General features: G+C 48.6%; 3 protein-coding genes across 6 annotated transcripts; 1 reads left to right on the plus strand and 2 right to left on the minus strand.

The window, feature by feature from the left end:
- Positions 1-81: 81 nt before the first annotated feature.
- ccndx (cyclin Dx) lies at positions 82-2,103 on the minus strand. The gene is made up of 4 exons (XM_088437819.1): positions 1,855-2,103; positions 1,174-1,389; positions 303-596; positions 82-219 (listed from the first exon to the last, which is right to left on the minus strand). The coding sequence occupies exons 1-4, from the start codon at positions 2,101-2,103 to the stop codon at positions 82-84; spliced, it is 897 nt and encodes a 298-aa protein (XP_088293945.1).
- Positions 2,104-5,557: 3,454 nt separating this feature from the next.
- tbc1d17 (TBC1 domain family, member 17) lies at positions 5,558-11,678 on the minus strand. Of its 4 annotated transcripts, XM_088436726.1 has the most exons (18): positions 11,540-11,678; positions 10,704-10,799; positions 10,538-10,615; positions 10,360-10,471; positions 9,618-9,801; positions 9,412-9,523; positions 8,977-9,147; positions 8,664-8,789; positions 8,477-8,580; positions 8,288-8,382; positions 7,727-7,843; positions 7,542-7,642; positions 7,292-7,391; positions 7,101-7,198; positions 6,702-6,818; positions 6,550-6,636; positions 5,954-6,088; positions 5,558-5,819 (listed from the first exon to the last, which is right to left on the minus strand). In XM_088436726.1, the coding sequence occupies exons 1-18, from the start codon at positions 11,579-11,581 to the stop codon at positions 5,778-5,780; spliced, it is 1,917 nt and encodes a 638-aa protein (XP_088292852.1). In that variant the 5' UTR covers positions 11,582-11,678; the 3' UTR covers positions 5,558-5,777. The 4 variants fall into 4 exon arrangements, with proteins under 4 accessions (XP_088292852.1, XP_088292853.1, XP_088292850.1 ...); XM_088436727.1 differs by having other exon boundaries at positions 5,558-6,088; XM_088436724.1 differs by having other exon boundaries at positions 7,292-7,642.
- Positions 11,679-12,373: 695 nt separating this feature from the next.
- On the plus strand, positions 12,374-18,129 carry akt1s1 (AKT1 substrate 1 (proline-rich)). The gene is made up of 6 exons (XM_088436729.1): positions 12,374-12,533; positions 13,256-13,887; positions 14,560-14,830; positions 15,421-15,504; positions 15,584-15,762; positions 16,560-18,129. Exons 2-6 carry the CDS (start codon positions 13,504-13,506, stop codon positions 16,695-16,697), a joined length of 1,056 nt encoding a protein of 351 aa, XP_088292855.1. The 5' UTR covers positions 12,374-12,533; positions 13,256-13,503; the 3' UTR covers positions 16,698-18,129.
- Positions 18,130-18,249: the final 120 nt, after the last annotated feature.

The following is an 18,249-nucleotide window of genomic DNA, read 5'->3' on the forward strand; positions in this document are numbered from 1 at the left end:
GCGGAGGCGCTCATTTCTGTCAGTTTGACTGACGACAACATTTGATTGGTCCGCATTTGTAATGTGGCCAGCGTCGGGGTTTCAGAACTCGATATCCCTCATGTCGGTGGGAGTTCCTGCTCTTTGGTCCTCCAGCTCGTCGCCCTTGTCCAGCGGCCCGCTCCTGAGGCGCTCCCGGAGGGCGCGCTCGATCATCTCACTGTAATGCTGCAGCACCACCTGACGCGCCACACACAGGAAGTCCATTACCACCGCGGCGGCCCCCGTCCGACCGACCGATCGCGGGCGTAGCCGCCACTCACCGGGTCGGCCTGGCACAGCTGGGCCAGCGTCAAACTGAGCGGGTGGAGCCCAGAGCGCCCCCTGCGGCCCAGGCCCCGCAGTGCGCAGTTGAGCGAGGCGGCGGCCACCAGGGAGGGCGGCGCCCCCAGGAAGCGCGAGTCGCAGGCGCACATGGCCGCCAGCGTGTCGCTGTGTCGCCTCAGCGTGGCGCTGTCCTGCTCGCCAAGCTGGGCCAGAAAGTGCGGCAGGAAGTCCTGAGGCGTCACGCCCGCCGTGTCCCAGCGCAGGGTCGCCAGGACCACGCGCTCCATTTCCTGTGGCGGGGAAGATGCTCGATTGTACTTTATTTTTATATTGAATAAAGCAGCGTAAATTGTGGCTGTCTACTTTGTAAATAGCGCTGCGTTACTTGCCTGCCGTCCAAACAGCAATAACTGCAGCAAACAACATATGTTCCGATTGATTCAAAATGTTTCTTGACTGTATTGTATTGTTTCACTCTTGCTAGCTAGCTAGCTAGCTTGCAGCTTTTATTCCATAAAACATAATTGTATTTCCCCAAAATCGCTCTTATGAACAGTGTGCTTAGTGTGCTTTACAACTTGATCGACGCCGCACGTAAAACTGACAATAATAAAACGATGTTGCGCCAAACTGAATGGAGAAACTTTGACTTTAGCGACATATTTCGTTACTAAGTCGCCACACTTAAGAAGTGTTGCAATTTTTCAGTTGATCTGTAAAAAATAAAGCTAAAAATTGTTTTTTGGGATTGTAGGTCAATCCGCACGCCTCCGTAATTTTTTAGCATTCAGTTTTTCCAGACATGGCTTCATCTCACGTTTGATATTGGCATGTCGGTAAAGCGTGATGGGAAAGGTAGTGGCTCACCCGCAGGTCGGCGGGCAGGAAGTCGTAGTCGGCAGCGGCGCAGAGGGCGTCCGAGGCGATGCCGTCGCACTGGCTCAATTTGGAGGCGATGAGGACGCAGGCCGCCGCCAGGCAGTACGGCGACACGGGCGCCGACAGGGCCAGCGACAGGAAGCGGTCCATCAGCCAGACGGACAGTGGGAAAACCGCCTCGTCGCGGCCGCGATCGCAGCACACCTAACGGCCGGGGGGGAAAAAAACAACACCATGATGTCATAAGAGGAGCGCCACTCAAAGGGCACGTGAAAAGACATCTGTATTTTGGCCTGTTTTATTGCCAACGGACGCCCGTTTTGCCAACGGAAAAGACGGGAAGATTGTGAATGAAAAATGTTGGAACTGCAATTTTCATCCGTCGTTGCAATGGTCGGGATGGCATGTTTTCCCGCACGTTTTGCGGTTTTCTCACCCGATTCAAACGATTCCCTGATTAGCAAGCTCCGCGGGAGCTTGAAAACCGTCTCAATCATTTGAATCAAGTGTTTTTGAGAGACGAGGTCGGAAAGCAGGCGGGATCCAGGCCCTCCGGGACTGGAGTTCCGCACCCGTGGCCCTGGAGGCTTCGCTCCCTGTCGCAGCGCGGCTCCCGCGTGTTGAGAGCGTTCAGGTGACGGGGATCGGGGTCGGGGGACGCCATCGTACCTCCAGCGTCCACTTGGCCAGTTCCTCCCGCCTTCGGGGGTCCCGGCGGACCAGGTCGACGTAGAGCGGCGAGAGCGCGTATCGTTCCTCCAGACGGAGCAGCCCGCGGACGGCGCGCCTCCCCGACACCGACGGGTCCCAGGTGGCTCGCAGCCGAGCCCCGGGGGCGTCCCTCTCGCCGGCCCCGGCCCGGTAGTCCTCCTCGCTTTCCTCGCAGCGCAGCGACACGCCTCTGTTTTCCGTCTGCATGACGCCGGGGGGTCAAAAAAGTCCAAGTCGAGCGGGAGAACATTTTTCGCTCGCTTTTATACGCGCCGAAAAGAAAGAGGGCGCGAAAGAGGGGCGGCGCCCCCGGCCGAAGCCGTCAACCGGGAAGCGGACAATCGCTTCAACAGGTGGGCCGGCGAATTGGGGTGCGGGGAGGGGGCGGGTCCGAGGGGCGGACAAGGGAAGGCGTGGCGGGGCGACAGCTTGGGATCGACGGTGAAAAGGGAGAAGAAAAAGGTCATCGGCGCGCTCCGACAATGGGAATGGATGACAATAGCAGCGCCGCGTTTGTTTACAAGGCCTCCGAGGGGGGCCCCCCCACAAATAGCGTTTAGTCACTCGCACTTGGAACATTACACCTTGAGATTTTAACAGCGCTCCGTGAAAGGGATTCATTTTATTAGGTACAGCCTCTCATAAGACAAGACTCACTTTTGATCCACACTCGGGGCCGGGGGATACGAATGAAATCTCGATTTTCGGCCATCGTTCCGGACAATCGTGATTTTAATGGCAGATATAAATCCAGTAGGCATTTATTTAATGATTAGGCTTTTTTTCCTTTAAAGACCTGCACAAAAATATTCTGATAAGGTCATGTTTTAAAATCCGTTTTAACGTAATCTTAACCTTCATAGCTTGTGCATATGTTGACCATTTTTAGCAGTTACAAGCTATAGTTGCATACTGTACAGTATATTCCTATGTTTCCCAAATCGATTCATGTAAGGTGGGGTTTCAGCAATTAGCTGCTTATACTACCAATTTGACGTCCTAATTAAAACTCGCAAAAAACACAAACCCCAAGCACAAGTTGTAAAAGTTCAACAAGATTATTCATAATCAATATGCCCACGCCCCATTAGGTAAGGCTGCCAATTATAAGTCCTGGGATGGCATTTAAAAGGACGTTTCCATCTGCGTTGAGCGCCCTCATTGTCAAAGCAACACGGACGCCCCCCTCGCCCCCCCCGAAGGAGGCTTGTGGCAATCTGCCGCTGTTTAAAGAGCCGCGATGGAGGTATGCGCAGCAGACAGCGGCCAATGGGGTCAATGAGTCCCCATTGTGTCCCTTTACAAACCAGAGCGAGGCGGCCTTCTGCCCGCCACGCTCCCAGCGTATGGACACGCACGGAGCGCGCTCCTCACGCCGTCCCCCGAGAGCCCGCAATAGAGCCTCGCGGCTTGGATTTGACACACGGGGCTACAGGTGGCGTTCGCCGCCCTTGCGCCGGCCGGCTCACCTTTCAAATCCGACCGGACCGGCCCGGCCCGTCCCAGACGGCCATCAATTATTCACTGGTCCTCGTCAATAATTCACATCAATCTGCAACTTGGACTGGAATCGCACTCAAGTTTGCGCGAGGCAACTTTGGCATGTTTTTCAACAAATCAGATTCGTCAATGAACCTGAAATCCGACGGACGTCTTTCATAACAGGACACACAAAAACCTTTCGTGGAGCCATGCCTGAAACTGAACAGGAAGGCAGCCATTTTGCTCGGAAGGAGCCACGACCGGCCAAACGCCTTAAAAGCAAAGTTTGAGAAAAAAATCAGCCCCTGACACCTGGTTGACCGACGAACGTAACATTTGCCGGACATGACGTGACGGAACTCCAACAGCGATTTGGATAGTTTAGTTTGAAACGGCAGTTCCGGGCAAACCACATCAGCTATGTCCTTTGGAAAACCAGAAACAAAAACCGGCGTCTCTGACGTGCTTTTTCCCGCCTCAGCTTGAACGCAAAGACATGGCGCAGGCCTACCAAATGAAGGAAGTTGGTAAACGTAGATGCCGTATGTTTTGGGTCTTAACTTGTGGACTAGGTCAACTTTGACCCGTCGCCCCCCCCCCCCTTGACACATGCACGCACATACAAGCAGACCAGCAGGTGTCTGCGACTTGAATGGCGGCGGTGAAAAAAGGATGCCTGTTCTCCAGTGTCGCGGGAAATGAGCTGGAAAATGAGGGGCGGGGTGGCGCGCCCCCTTCTCGGGACCCGCCGCCCGCTTTTGAATACAGCTGCCACGTATGAATTTAGCAGGCCGCTTAAACAGGCCGGCGATCCGTCACCCGCTTTTCCCCGGTCCCGCCCCCACCCACAAAAGGGACCCCACCCCCCCGCCCCCACCGTGACCCCACTTGACTGGCCGCCTCACTCCAAGTCAATCTGCTTTGAGAGCGCTTTGAAAGCCGCAACCTTGTCAAACAGCTTTAAGCCTCATTTTGTTGTCATGACGCTGACGGGATTACACGCTCAATTCATTTGGTCTTTTTTTTCTTCCTAACTTACTTTTTGCCACGCACAAGTTAAGCCCTCTTCAATCGGACATCGCAATCCAACACGGAGAAGACACGCATGCTTGCTTGTTGGCTGAAAGCACACGTTCAAGTATTGAATTGTTTGATTGAATCATTATAAGTCATAGGGTCCATTTTGACGGAACAACTCCATCAATACGCCATATCTATGGCTGATTAGAGGAAGTTTAAACAAAAAAATCTCCCCAAAATAAAAACTAACCGAACTGAAGTAAATGTATTCTTCGTCATTTTTTTGACGGATAAAATTAAGGTATTAAATGAATTATTATGCACAATAAATTTGGGGGGGGGGGGCTTGATGAAATCCAGAAATGAATCTCATACGGTTCCAGGAAGCTTCGAATTTGTCATTGCCAACATAAACCTGCTGTGTCACAAGACTAACTATGAAGAAGTAGTCTGATTACTTATTAATATACTCAGAGTATATTAATACTCATATAATACAACATGGACAGTGTTTTTATCCCAATATATGTAATATTAAATCCAGATAATGACAGGATAGTCATACTATAGTCAGTGGCCAATGAATAATTGGAGTAGTAAATGTGTTGTGTGTGCGTGAGAGAAATGTTGTTGTGATTGTGAATACCGGCTATGAAATGCAAATCACAAATAATTATTTAAAAAAAAAAAAAGACAAAACATGTTGCGAACAACTTTTTCTTAGCTATTGCCTGCAGTCTTTTGTAAATTGTTTTGTTTGTGATTGTCTTGCCTCTTTGCACGGTTTTCGATTTCTTTTGTTTTTTTAGCTTGTTTTGTGATTTTTTTTTATTTGCTGTTGTCTTTTGTGTGATTACTGATTTATGACTGTCAAATACGTTTTTTTTAGTGAAAGGGTATCTGACACCCATGACTAGTGCGTTTTAATAGAGCCAATTGAGCACTGTAGTGAGAACTGTGACCATTGGATGGCAGTGTTGCTCGCGCTGAGGAAGAAAGCCATACATAGCACACACATCATCTACTTGTAATTCTAAGAAATGGAAATCATAATGTTCTGTCTGCGTTGAAAGATGAGCGAAAATGCGAAATATCGGCTGGTACTCTAGGGGTTGCCGTTCCCGATAACGTTTGGCACTAAAGAGTCCAAAGCCCAAAGTAGTGCTTCATTTACCTTTTATTTGGTACGAATGAGCAGACGGAGAGTACAAAGGTTAAAAGATGGACGTTGCATAGGGCTGCCAGGGGAGGGCGACCTTTTAAACACAAAAAATAAACAAAAAAAAACACCCTTCATTTTATTCCCTTCTTGTCTTCAGTTGGTAGCCTTAGCGGGTGAAAAACAACTTAGTGTAAAACGTTAGAGAGAGCAGCATCAATCAAAATGTGGAAGAGGAGGAAGATGACCTTGACGCCGCCCCCTGCTGTCGACAAAATGTAGTACAGCCTCCTCTCATCTCGGACCGACAGTTCAAATGGAGAAGTCATCACTCAAAATATCTTCACGTAAGCTGCTCGGCGTGGTTTAGGGGGCGGCGTCACCCGACGCGGCGACGACTTGCGATTGGCCGGTGGGATGCCGCGTGTCGCCGCACTCCACGTCGGCCGGGCTGTCGTCATCGGAGGACGGGGAGGAGGAGCCCGATGGCACGTAGGCACCCAAAACTTCCTGGACCTTTAGGGGCAAATCCTGGAAAGGGGGTGAAGGGATTCAACGGAGCTGGGCTCAGGTTCCATTTATGAAGACGAACACTTAGAAATGAGCTTTAAGGAACATCTGTGCAACACAGAGGTGCCTTGAGATACAAAAATTACATCAAATTGTTTTTTTGGAGGTGGGGGTCCGTTCCGACATATGGAGGAAGAATAGCAAGAAAAATAGAGCGGTAAACCTGCGATATAAAAGGCGACGGTCATACATGAAATTCTGCGAGAGCGAAGTCCCGATAACGGAACCGCGATACGGCGAGGGAGCGGCGCCATGTGTACTCAAACGAGGTCAAAAGCACTCTTCATAAATGCATACACTGATGACATTTAAAAAAAAAAAAACAAAGCGGCTTCTCAACTCCTCACACATCATCAGTACGGCACTAATATAAGGCTTTCTTGGCAGAGGATAAAGAATATGTGCGTGAGCAGCGTTGTCACCTTGCTGTGTAGCAGCTGCAAGTAGATGGCCTCCGCTCCACGCAGAGTGCTCTGCAGGTCCAACTTCATGGTCAGCTCGTTAATGTGCTGCGTGCGAGGAAGACGAGGATGACGACTCTTCGTCACACACACGCGCGCGTGCGGGCACCCACCTTGAGGATAGTGTTGAAGTCGTGGTCTGAGCCAATCAGCTCGCCTCTTTGCGACTGTAGGATGGCGCAGGCGATGAGAAGGTGGAAGTTGGGGCAGGGAAGGCGGGTCCACAAAACCTGAGGAAGAACGCGCCATCAAATAGTAAACTTCAGATTTTTGCCCATTCAGGATTTGCAAAATCATTTCACGACTGAACTCATTTTGCAAATCTTCTGATTTCAAAAAGGACAAAATGAATGAATTCCATGTATTGCCCAGTCGGACATTCATCATGCAAAGTCTGAAGAAAAACAGCAAGTCTGCCATTTTCCTTCCGAAAAGGAGCACTTTTGGATGAATTTTGCGCAAATACGGACCATGTGCGTTTGCATGAAGCGTACCCGCACAACAGCGCTCACCTCCCACAGTATGAGAATGTCCTCAAAGGAGAACTCCCTCTTGAACCAGATGAGAAGCCAGCGGAAACAGAAGCAAAGCGAGCCGCTGTCCTGAGAGTCTTGAGCGAGCCACACACAAACACACACAAAAATACGTGAACCTACAGAAATCGGTTCTGCTTTTTTTCCAGTCCCGAAGGGGCGGGCCTTACCCAGGAAGTCGCATAGTTCCGGGTCCAGAGCTCTCAGCAGGACGCTGAGCTGAAGGAGCTGCTGCTTCATGGCCTCCTGGGACTCCTCAAAATTGTGGTGCTGAGGAGCACAAGGACAATGCTCGCATGTCATCGGCCATCTTTCCAAGCAAGAAAACAAAGCGAGAGGGAAGAAAAAGGAAGAGCGGAAGGAGGGCAAGAAAGGATGACGACGGCGAGCAGGAACGGGAAGGTGCCACGTCGTCCTCACCACCATGTCCATGAATCCGGTGAGGCACCAGAAGGACTCCACTTCGTTCTGCGTGACAAACAGCAAGGGGGACAGCAGGTCGCTCATCCCCTGCACGTAGCCTGAGCCAAAACAAAAGAGATTCATTCAGTCGGCCGGTCTCCCGCTTCGACGCCCGCCGTTGGAGTTGACAAAAAAAAACCCACCGAGGTCAAAGTTGTACATGCAGTACGTCATCAAGACGTCGTGCAGCAGCGTCAGGCCCGGGTTGTCGTTGCCCGAGAAGAACGTGTTGTGTCGGTCCGTCCTGTTCACGTCGCGCTCTGCCCACACACAGTACGCACATCAACGCAACTATCCTCATCGACGCGCCGTTGCATTCTCTTAGTTCACCGCTAGACGCCACTACGCTTTTAAGAGTTGGAAATTGTATTTTGGGAGATATTGATATAACTTTTTCCCTTTTAATGAAAATGACGGCTCCAAACATTGTTTATCAACCTTCTTGATTCCAATAATCAGTATCGACCCTGAAAAAAGGGTTATTTCTAATTATGTACAGGTGGACGGGAAAAAAAGCTCCTGACTTGACCAAAAAAAAAAAAAAATCTCAACAAATGCGCGGAAATGTGCGCGAGAGCCCGTTTGTCATTATGCGCTTTGGATGGGGGTCTGCGACCGGTCCCGGATGACTGGATGTCAATCATGGAGCGACGGCAATTTCCAAAAGTGAGGCAGCCGTGCGCTGCGTCGGCAAGTCTACTGACCAATCAGGTTGCGGTAGCCCCTAAGGAGCGAGTTCCTCATCTCCTGCTCCTCGCTGACAGACTTCCACTGCATCTTCATCCGGAAGTACACGTCCCTACGTGATCGACAGCAAGTGAACACCGCGTCAGCAGAAAAGACCCCTGCCCCAAGCAAAAAGAAAAAAAAGAAAAAAGAAAAAAGGTTCTGACGTCTTGAGGCGCAGGATCTCCTCTCGCTGGCTGTGGGTACTGTTCCACGGGTAAAAGCCCAGCAGGAATTTCCACACTTCCTTCCTGAGCGTCGGTGCGACGCCCTGCAAAAAAACAACAAGGAAGTGTCTTGTCGGATCAGCCAAATCAATTTGATCATTCGGTGAAGCTTATTGCGTGGGCTCACCCCCCTGAAGACCACTTGTTTGACACGCTCCGGATCCTTGACGCGCCCCTCCGGGTCCAAAAAGACCTCCCAGTCGTCTAGGGGGAGCCCCCTGCTGACGACCGGCTTGGGCCCTAGCTCTACACCCTGCGGGGGGAGGGGTCACGACAGCAGTTATTCTCCCAATCCGCCAATCAACCATTTGCCCAACGGCATAAAATTGGCTTTGCCATACCGCCGCCACGAAACATGCGCCTGAGACGCAGGCTTTATCGCCACTACTTTAAGAGGAGCAATAGCATCAGCATGAGTGATAAAAACGCCGACGTCTCACGCATGTGATGAGCTCAAAGCCGGGCTCCTCGTCCGGCTGCGGCGCCGCGCCGGGATTGCGGGTGTCGCGCGGGTGCAGCGCCGAGTCGGGCGGCCGCAGGGCGTCCCTGAAGAAGTTGGTGACCTTGGAGAAGCCGCCGAAAGTCGTTGCATAGGGATCGTGGATGAATCTCTGAAGGAGATAGGTTCAATCGTTTTTCGGCCTGGATAGTTTTGCCTCAAAAAAAAAAACGTTTAATATTCAATTGAATCATAATGATATTCTTTTAAACCCTTGATAGGTCTCGCCATTGATTTAAACGGGAGTTTTTGATTACATTAATGAAGGTATTTTTACCTCCCGATTTTCAGCTAGTGCTTTCTGGAAATATCTTTAGTCTTCCTTTCACTGTCTATTAATAAAGTCTGACAGACATATTTGAAAAAATTATCCTACTGAAACGAGATCAGCGCCTCCGTCGTCAAAAAGGTGCAGCTTGTCAAAAGACTGCGAAAGTGCGCCGGGGTCCTGGGGGTACGCCAGGAAGAGACGCCCATCCACCGGTGACCTGATGACAGCAAATAAAAAAATAAAAACAACCAAAACAACAAAATATGACATTCTTTGTCCAATCGCGGGACATTGAAAAAGTCAGCGCTTACTGGTCCAGGACGATGTAACGGCTGAGGGCGCGAAGGAGTTCCCGGCTGCCCCCTCGGTGAAAGTGCAAGGGTGGTAGCGGATGGCCCCCCCTGCTGGTCAACACCAGGAAGTTGCGGCCCAGGGAGAAGCGGGCCCTGCGCAAGGAGTAGAGCTCCGACAGGGGCAGCGAGAATGACCACTGACCTGCAAAGTGCGCCATCCAACTCAATTAAATAGTCCCGCCCGCCCCCACGTCGAGCTTCTAATTAATGATGGCAAGGCTAGGGAAGATCCGGAGCCATTTTCAAGCGATTCAGTCTCTCAAGAGAAAAGGACCAACCTCTGATGCATGATAATGCCATACGGGACATGAAAAATAAAATGCACAAAATGCGCTGGCAAAATTTTGCTCCTCCCTTCACACGTACAAACCCTCTACACCAGTGTTACTCAAGGCGGGGTCCGCGGACCCCCGAGGGGTTTGTGGCCTGACTCCAGGGGGTCCGTAAAATAATGGGGTTATTAATAAGAAATATATACATTTGTTTTCATTTCATTTTATATTAGTCCCTTGCATTTACAATTTGAGCCCATGGAAAATGTACTCCCTGACTCCCAAAAGTTTGAGAACCCCTTCTCTACACTAATCGGGAAGGGTAATTCACACAAATGCCGCCTCCATCAGTGAAAATAAAATGTCATTGTTAGAGGTGCTCGCACGTTTTAGATTGACGTTTAAAGAAAATGCGGGTTAAGCGGCACCTGTCTCTCGAAGCGGGACGTGTTCCCGATCCTTTTTCACCGTGCTGATGACCGCCCAGTCTGGCTCGTAGCCGGGGTCAAATTTCGTATCCTCCTCGCCTCCTTCGCCGTCCTGAGTCGCAAGATTCGCACCGTTAAGTCGTACCGTTTGGATGTTGACGTTATTGCATAAAGATACCTTTTTAGAGTAAAGCACAGCAGGGGCGTTGCGGCCGGCATCCTCCAAAGGACTCCACTCTAAAGCCGGCACGCCGGCCTGAGAAAAAAAAAAAAAACATTCTAAACAAATTGGACATTTAAGAACTTCTTCCTGATCCCGTAACGACAACTATGGATTTCCTTACCCGCTCCACAATGCGAATGAAACCTGGGATACTTGTGTCCTCGTTGCTGCGCTTCGCGTTGGTGTGCAGGTACACACCCTCCTTCTCAAATATCAGCTGATGAAAAAAAGACAAAATATATTGAGGTACTTTGTAGTGATGTTGCAACCGCATCCAACTGAGTGCTGTTTGTAATTTTTTTATCTTCATGTAGCAAAATTAAATGACTAAAACACCAGAATATAAGTAAGTAGCTTGGCTCAATAAAGCTTAGGGACCACGGGTTTAAACTATACTAAATAAACTTCAGCATGCAAATAAATGGGTTGAGTTCTCGGTAACTGGATAATCAATCCCAGCTACGTAAAAAATGAATGCAAAAAGAAAACACATTCTGATACGAGTACAGTACCTCAAATATACCCCGAGGTTATCTAAACTGCTTAAAGTTCAACGCCTTCGAGGAATACCTGATATTTGAACTTCAACAAGTAAAGTTCGGTACAGTGGAGGGAAAGGGTGATCGTTGACGTCAAGCGTCATCTAAACGTATCATGTGATCTGCTCGCGGCAGGTATGACAAGTTACGTCACAACTAGTCTCGTGACGAACGCTCTTTAAGCATCAACGTCGATCTCCAAAGACGGCCGCCAAGTCACTCGATGTGTTTACTTGTTGACGTTTTCCACATTTCCTGCCTTTTAAACAAAAAAAAAAAACCAACGTGGTAAGCTAGCTAACGCGTCGACAGAATGAGCTAACACGCAGCAACAAGCGCACACACTCAAGTGATATTTTACTTTTTTCTTAAACGTTAGTAACCGTTACACAAATACGAGATAATGTCATGACGGTACCTTGTAATCGTCACCGTTTTGCTCCATTCTCGAATCGCTCATCCTGGTTCACTAGTATCTTCTACGCTAGTTTTCTCAAAACAAATGTTACGTCACGCTTCCTGTTTCCACCAAGACCGCCTTCTTGTGTGGCGTCATCAACATGAGCCAATCGGAGCGTTTAGACCCCCCGCCCCGCAAACCCGATAATTAGTGCACTGTGCGAATGATCTCGGATGTTATTTGATATCTTTTACAAGCGTTCATCTTTGTTCGTCGAACCATAAAACGTTGAAGCGAACTTTACACGTGACATGGAAGAAGGACGGTAATTGGTGCAAGAGGCGGGGGCGGTACACAAAGATCAAAACATGCAACGTGATGATTTTATGAATTTCTTATTTGAACTCAGAAGCGCGCCCTTTCTGTCTTGTCTTATTTTAATCAATATTTTCTTTGGGGTGTGTCAAAGCACAAACGAGTGTTTGAACTTTTGAACCAAGTGACGTGAGAGCAAGAAGCTGATTGGTGTGTTATGGAGGGCGTGTTCGTTAAACGCGGAAGTAAAGCAAGACCAGCCCTCCCGAACACCCCCGTCACGTGTACATGGTACTCTCCATAGACAAGGCAGTAAACAGGTGACATCACGAACGGAACCAGCTTGCGTTCACATTAAAACCTCATCAATGCTCGAGTCGGGTTTTGGCGAACATATATACTTAAAAAGCAAATTTTTGGAGTCGGTTGAAAATTTACATGGCTAACATCAAAGTTTTGAGGAACTTACAGTCAACACAGGCTGATCACAAACAATTGCGACGTTTTTAAACGTCATTTGTTTTACTTTGAAGACGTTAACAGGAACTTGTGGCCTTAGTCCTTGCAAGCTTTCCGCTGGTGAAGAGCCTAGCTAGGGGAGAGGATCGCTTGAGGAAGGATCAGTACGTTTGACGAAGTAAAAGCAAGTTAAAGCTTGACGACTTAAGTGGCAACTTTGAGAAAAGCAAGCAAACGGGTAGGTGAACGTTCGATATGTTTTTACGCGTTTGTGCTACGTGTCTCAGCTGTGCGCAAGAGCCTGAAAATGGTGGTGGGCTGCTTCCATCATGAGGAGTCCACACGAAACAACAACAACAGACAACGACGGAAACAGAAAACAACAACTGTGGCTAATAAATGAAATGTTGGTTTAACTGCACTTAAAAGAACAAACGTGCGGACACAGACGACGGCGTGGCATCTAAACGGACTGTGGGGCGCTTACAAAGCTAGTTTAGCTCCAGTCAAAAGTATCCCTTAGGGAGAACTAATGTGCAATTTATCGTTTCACAACAGCTCCCAGGTGTTCAATGAAAAGGTGTTTGATGTCGTTTTGACAAAATCAAAAGAGAATAAACAAGGACTTAGCGCTTAACATTTGTCACACTGGTTGGGAAAAAAAAAATCAGACTGTTTTAATGGGGCGGTTCTGTTTCATTCAAGTGTTTATCGTCATGATAAGCGAGCGAAGAAATTGCAACAGAGTGAGCACTGGCTATTGTCTCTTTGTACCCTGCAATCGGTTGGCAACCAGTTGAGGGTCTCTCCCACCTACTGCCCAAAGTCAGCGGGGATAGGCACCAGCAGGCCTGCGACTCTTGTGAAGTGACTGTAGAAAATGGATGGATGGATGGATGGTTTTTGACAAAATTTGCCAGTTAGTTGGTTAACATGTTGTTTTTTTTTTCTTCTCTTCAGAAATCACCAGCAACTTGGACCCATCTATTCTCTCCCCTGGCTCCCTTTTGTGCTCAGAAACCACCCAGTCCGTGCATCATATCATTTAGTCACCCGGTGCCTCTTCAAGGAACTCCCTTTCCATCCTCACCAGTGCAAAAAACAAAACAAACTCAACCTAAACACACCAGCAAGTAAGCGGCATTGCTATTGAAGCGCCACCATTCATTCGAAAACTCCACACACGCACGTGCAGAGCTGACACCGTCATGGCCTCCATCACCAAGCAGTCCGAGCCGGAGATCGCGGACAACCACAGGGACACTTGGGTGGCGCTCCTGGCCGCCGCCGACGCGTACTGCCAAAAATCGGGCTGCGAGCTGGCCATCCTCACGGCGTGCAAAAAATTCCGCTCCTCTGCGCCGGAAACGGACGCCGCCAGGAAGAAGACGTGGGAGAGCGGCGGCGGCGGCGGCGGCTTTCCCAGAGAGTGTGAGTTCTCCTACGGCGTTTGGGGTCAGGGCTTCCTGGCCGAGTCGACGCGGCGCTACGTGGACGACATCGGCGTGCTGCACTCCACCACCTTGCTGACGGCGCAGAGGCACACGCGACACGCCGCCCCCGAACTCACGTCAGAGGCCGACCACAGAGTGGTGAGTTACGCCTCGCTCCGGCCAGCCGTCAACCGCTCGTAATGTAATATTCCTTTAAAAATATGTTTTTATTCAAAACGTTTTATTATTTATTCCATGTGTTTGTTTCATTTTTGTATTAATTCAAGTAGATTTCAAATGCTTTCATATTTTATGTGTTCAAGTTATTTATTCTTTGTTTGTTTTTTTAAATTCAGAATAATATATAAGTAAATTAAAAAGATCCACAGCACCTTGCTAAGTAAATATGTATAAACACAGGTTGATTCTGAAAGAATTCACTAGAAATAACCCACAGTGTTAAAAAAAAAAAAAAGTCCACAATATCTCGCATAAAAACATAAATTGGGACCGATCCACTGAGATGAAAGTAAAGTCCACGGTACCTTGAGTAAACATTAACACAAGAACCGGAAGTAATCCAGTGTACAAATATGTCTATTGCACATTGCGCAATAGAAATTAACAAAAGATATTTCACAGTATATAAAAAAAAAGGGCACAGCTAGTTGCTCAATAAAAATGAGAAGAAACAAGTCCGTGTCACCTTGCACAACAGAAAGAAACAAGGACTTAAAAAGAAAAAATACATATGTGTTGACAAATGGGAAATACAAAAAGATTTCCAAGGTAGTTTGAAAACCCAAAACAAAGCACCGCTTGCTTTGCCAGAACATGATCGGCGACGGCGTGCTGAGCGGCGTCAGCCCCACCACCAGACTCTACTCGCAGAACTACCCGTCCATCTACAACTCGGGAGGCGTCCCGGCTCAGGGCAGCAACGGCGAGCGCGAGCGGGACAAGAGCGCCCTGGAGGCCACCCGGCAGGGCAGGCAGCGCTCGGGCATCGTCGACCTGGAGGAGGAGTGCGAGGACGATGAAGACGACGAGGACGAAGAGGAGGACATGGATGAGAAAAGGCCCTTTGGGAATGAGAGTGCAGGTCAGGACCGATGGACCTTTTCCGATTTCCTAACTGCCTCCGACTTGTAAACACTTTAATAACTAACTGCCCCCCCCCCCGGAGTTAAAAAAAAATGTCAAAAGTATTCCAAAAATGTCAAAAGATTTTTTTTTAAACGTGAAGTACAGTTATAGTTTAGGTACAAGTCCCGGGCGGGAGTAGATAATCACTCCTGCCCTCATTGGTCAATAGTTGCTCCGGAAACCTATCACGTGTCTTGTAGCAGTGCGCGTCTCCCTCGTGAAACTCACACACGCCGGAGATCATGAGACAAGCGCATTGTAAATCTCTTCCTTAGATTTTCTTTTGTAAAGAATTGGAATTTCAAGTGTAAACGCTACTTGTTATCATGCTTGGTCAGCTACAAACTTCTCTCTAATTTGACTTCCGGGCGCCGCCAACCGCGGCTCTGAGGTTTCGTAATTTACGATTGAAGTAATTACGTGTTCGGCTGCTACAACTCAAAAGAATTGCGTGAAGTAATCCAGAGAAAGGTCGTTAGCGCTTTGCACATTAGCAAGAAACGCAAGACCTTCAAAGTAATGGCTAACATCCCCGCTGTGTTTTAGGCGTCTTCTCCATGGACGAGGACTCGCTGTCTCGTGACTGCGAGCCCTTTTTCGAGTCTGACGGCGAGGAGGAGAGCACCGACGGTTAGTCCAAATCCCTGGCTCGGGCAAACGCGATGGCTGAGCTCACGCGTTTTTTTTCGTTTTCTTCTTCTTCTCGTAGGTTCGCTGAGCGAGGAGGCGCCGCCGCCCTCGCGCGGCATGGCCGTGGGCCACCACGGCGGGCACGCGGCACGGCAGGCCCACCCCATGGCGCTGGCCCGCTCGCTGCCAGTCTCGGTGCCCGTGTGGGCGTGCAGGGGGGGGCGGACGGCGCCGGGGGAAGGCAACAGTGGAGAACGGGTAAAAAACACACTCGCTCTCTGTTATTAATCCCACAGACGGGTAGATAAGGGATACCGGGACGTCCACATGTCCCTGAATCAATGTCTGATTTCTTGAGCCAGTCATGCCGGACTGACAGTTAGATGAACTAAATGTTGAAGGACAACTGAAGGTAGGTGTGAGGAGCGCCATGATTTCAGATTGTCCCGAAAGGCAACACCTAACTTAACTGATACCAAACTGATAGGCAGGCACACAAATTTGTGGAAGCCTTGTAAAGATGGCTGTTCGGACCGCACCTGAAGGCAACAATTGGCCGCAGGGACAACCGAACAGACGAATGAGGAAATCTGTGATTTCAGATTGTGCCTAAAGGCAACACCTGTTTTAAAGAGATTGATAGGTTATATTTGTGGAAAGACAGATGGATGGATGGAATGGTATGAAATGACGTGTTGGGAAGGCAGCGGCTTATTTGTTTTCAAGTATTTTAGTCAGAGTTGCCACTTGATGGGTTGTTAATACACAAAACTGGCCTTCTTTACGCCATTGTGATGGCTCTTCGCTGTTGACATGTGCGTCAGGTTCAACTGAGAAGCCATGGAGACATGACTAAAACTGGCTTGGCGTCTTTGAAAGACCCCCGGTTTTAAATGAATAAAAGATGCTAATAGAAGATGTTGACAACCAAATTTCTTGTCGCTCGGTGAAGCCGATGTTTTTCTTCCGCGTTGCCAAGTGAAACCGACCGTTTAATGGACCTTTTTGGTGGCGACTTTTTCCGATGTTACAGCTCTCTCAATGTGTCCCTTCAGGTGGGCTGCGCCGACCTGGAGCACATCGCCGCCAGCATGAAGGCCCTCCTGGCCCCCGGGGCCACCGACGGAACAGAAATGTTCGGGGCCCTGCCGCGTCCTCGGGTCAACACGGGCGACTTCTCGCTCAAGCACTGAGCACGGACGCAGAGGGGGCGAAAGTCGTACGCTATGTAGGGGAAAAAATGTGCACCTCCATTCATCGCTCGCTAATTCAAGGAGGTAATGCAACACTAAAAAAAACAAACGTCTGACGACGCACCTGGAGGGTTTAGAAATGTTACGCTAATGTTCCCAAGTCACACTATAAGAAGCGCAACAATTTCTTTTTTACGTCTTTGGATTTCTTTGAAATATATCCCACGTGTGTGCCACAATAATGCGACAAGCAAATGTTGTTGGGGTAGTGCTCACAATTTCAAAATATTGACCTAACAAAACACTAAAGTTATGCTTTAGGTTGTAGTGACGTTGCTACTGGCTTAGCATCCTGAATATGGTTTTTACAATTGTATTGTTTGGCCTACACAGGAGTACGACGTGAGAACGTTACACGCACGGGAAAAATTGTTCCAATTTGCATGTCTGTGAATTTGTTAGTTTAGCAGAGTGAGAAGAAGGAGCCGGATACTTTGAGCTAGCTAACTCTCCAAGTTGCACGGTCTACCACTGCACGTCTACTTTGATTGTAAAAGTACAAACGTTTTGCCCGTGGTCATGCTGAGATGAAGGAAAATCATCATCAACATTCTATTCTATTCTAGTTTCAGGCTAGCCCGAACAATGGCTACAAAAGCATTTACTTTAAAACAAATGGCGACATTTCTGCAAAAAAGAAACACGCGTATGAAGACAGAAGAATTGGTTGGACTGGAATCTTCTCTAGGCAACACGTAGCCATTCTTAGGTTAGCTAAGCTTGGAATGAGCGCGAAGGAGACTAGCCACAGATTCCGAATCCATATAACATCTGTTTTCGAACCAACAAAAGTAAGATCAAAGTTAGAAAAAATGTTTTGCCGATTGTAGTTGCGACCTGGCTTCAAAATGCTTTAGGGCGACAGATAAGTGTTTTCGCGCAACGGCGTTGTTGCTAACATAAACTAAGCTAAGACAGAAGAAGATAAGTGACTGAAACGGCGATAACACTCGCGCTAGAATGTTAGCATGAAGCGCAGGGACGCTAACAGTCATAGCTCCTGGTGCGTCGTCAGGCCTGGGTTCAAAATAATTTCTTCTCCTCGAAGACAAAAATGTGAAACGCTTGTGTTGAAAACGTCGGCACACCAGCAACACCTCTCATCCATCTCATCCATCGTTCGTAAGTCCTAACTTACGCGTTTGCCTCTTTGTACTTTGTACTAGACCACAAACCATTGACTGACTCGTCCAATGATTGTACTTCAAATGTTCGGTATGTTTTTGTTATTTCTTGAAGTGAACGAACGACTGAGACTGACAAAGTGAGACGAAAAAAGATGGGACTGAACGTAAAAGATGTCAGGGCGACATTTGGGTGGATGTCTTCTTAAGTACTTTTGCGGTTCAAATAAAGGAGCAACACCAAGTGAGAGCGCGTGGGCTCGTCGTGTCGCGCCGCCTGCGCCAGATTCTCCTTGCGCCGGTAGCGTGGGATTTACGTTAGCGTAATTCCCCAAATATTTGACAACCTTTTTTCCCCAAAAACTAAG

Source organism: Hippichthys cyanospilos, chromosome 16 (genome assembly GCF_059441005.1).
Source record: "Hippichthys cyanospilos isolate Australia breed blue-spotted pipefish chromosome 16, RoL_Hcya_1.0, whole genome shotgun sequence".
In the NCBI taxonomy this organism is placed as follows: domain Eukaryota; kingdom Metazoa; phylum Chordata; class Actinopteri; order Syngnathiformes; family Syngnathidae; genus Hippichthys; species Hippichthys cyanospilos.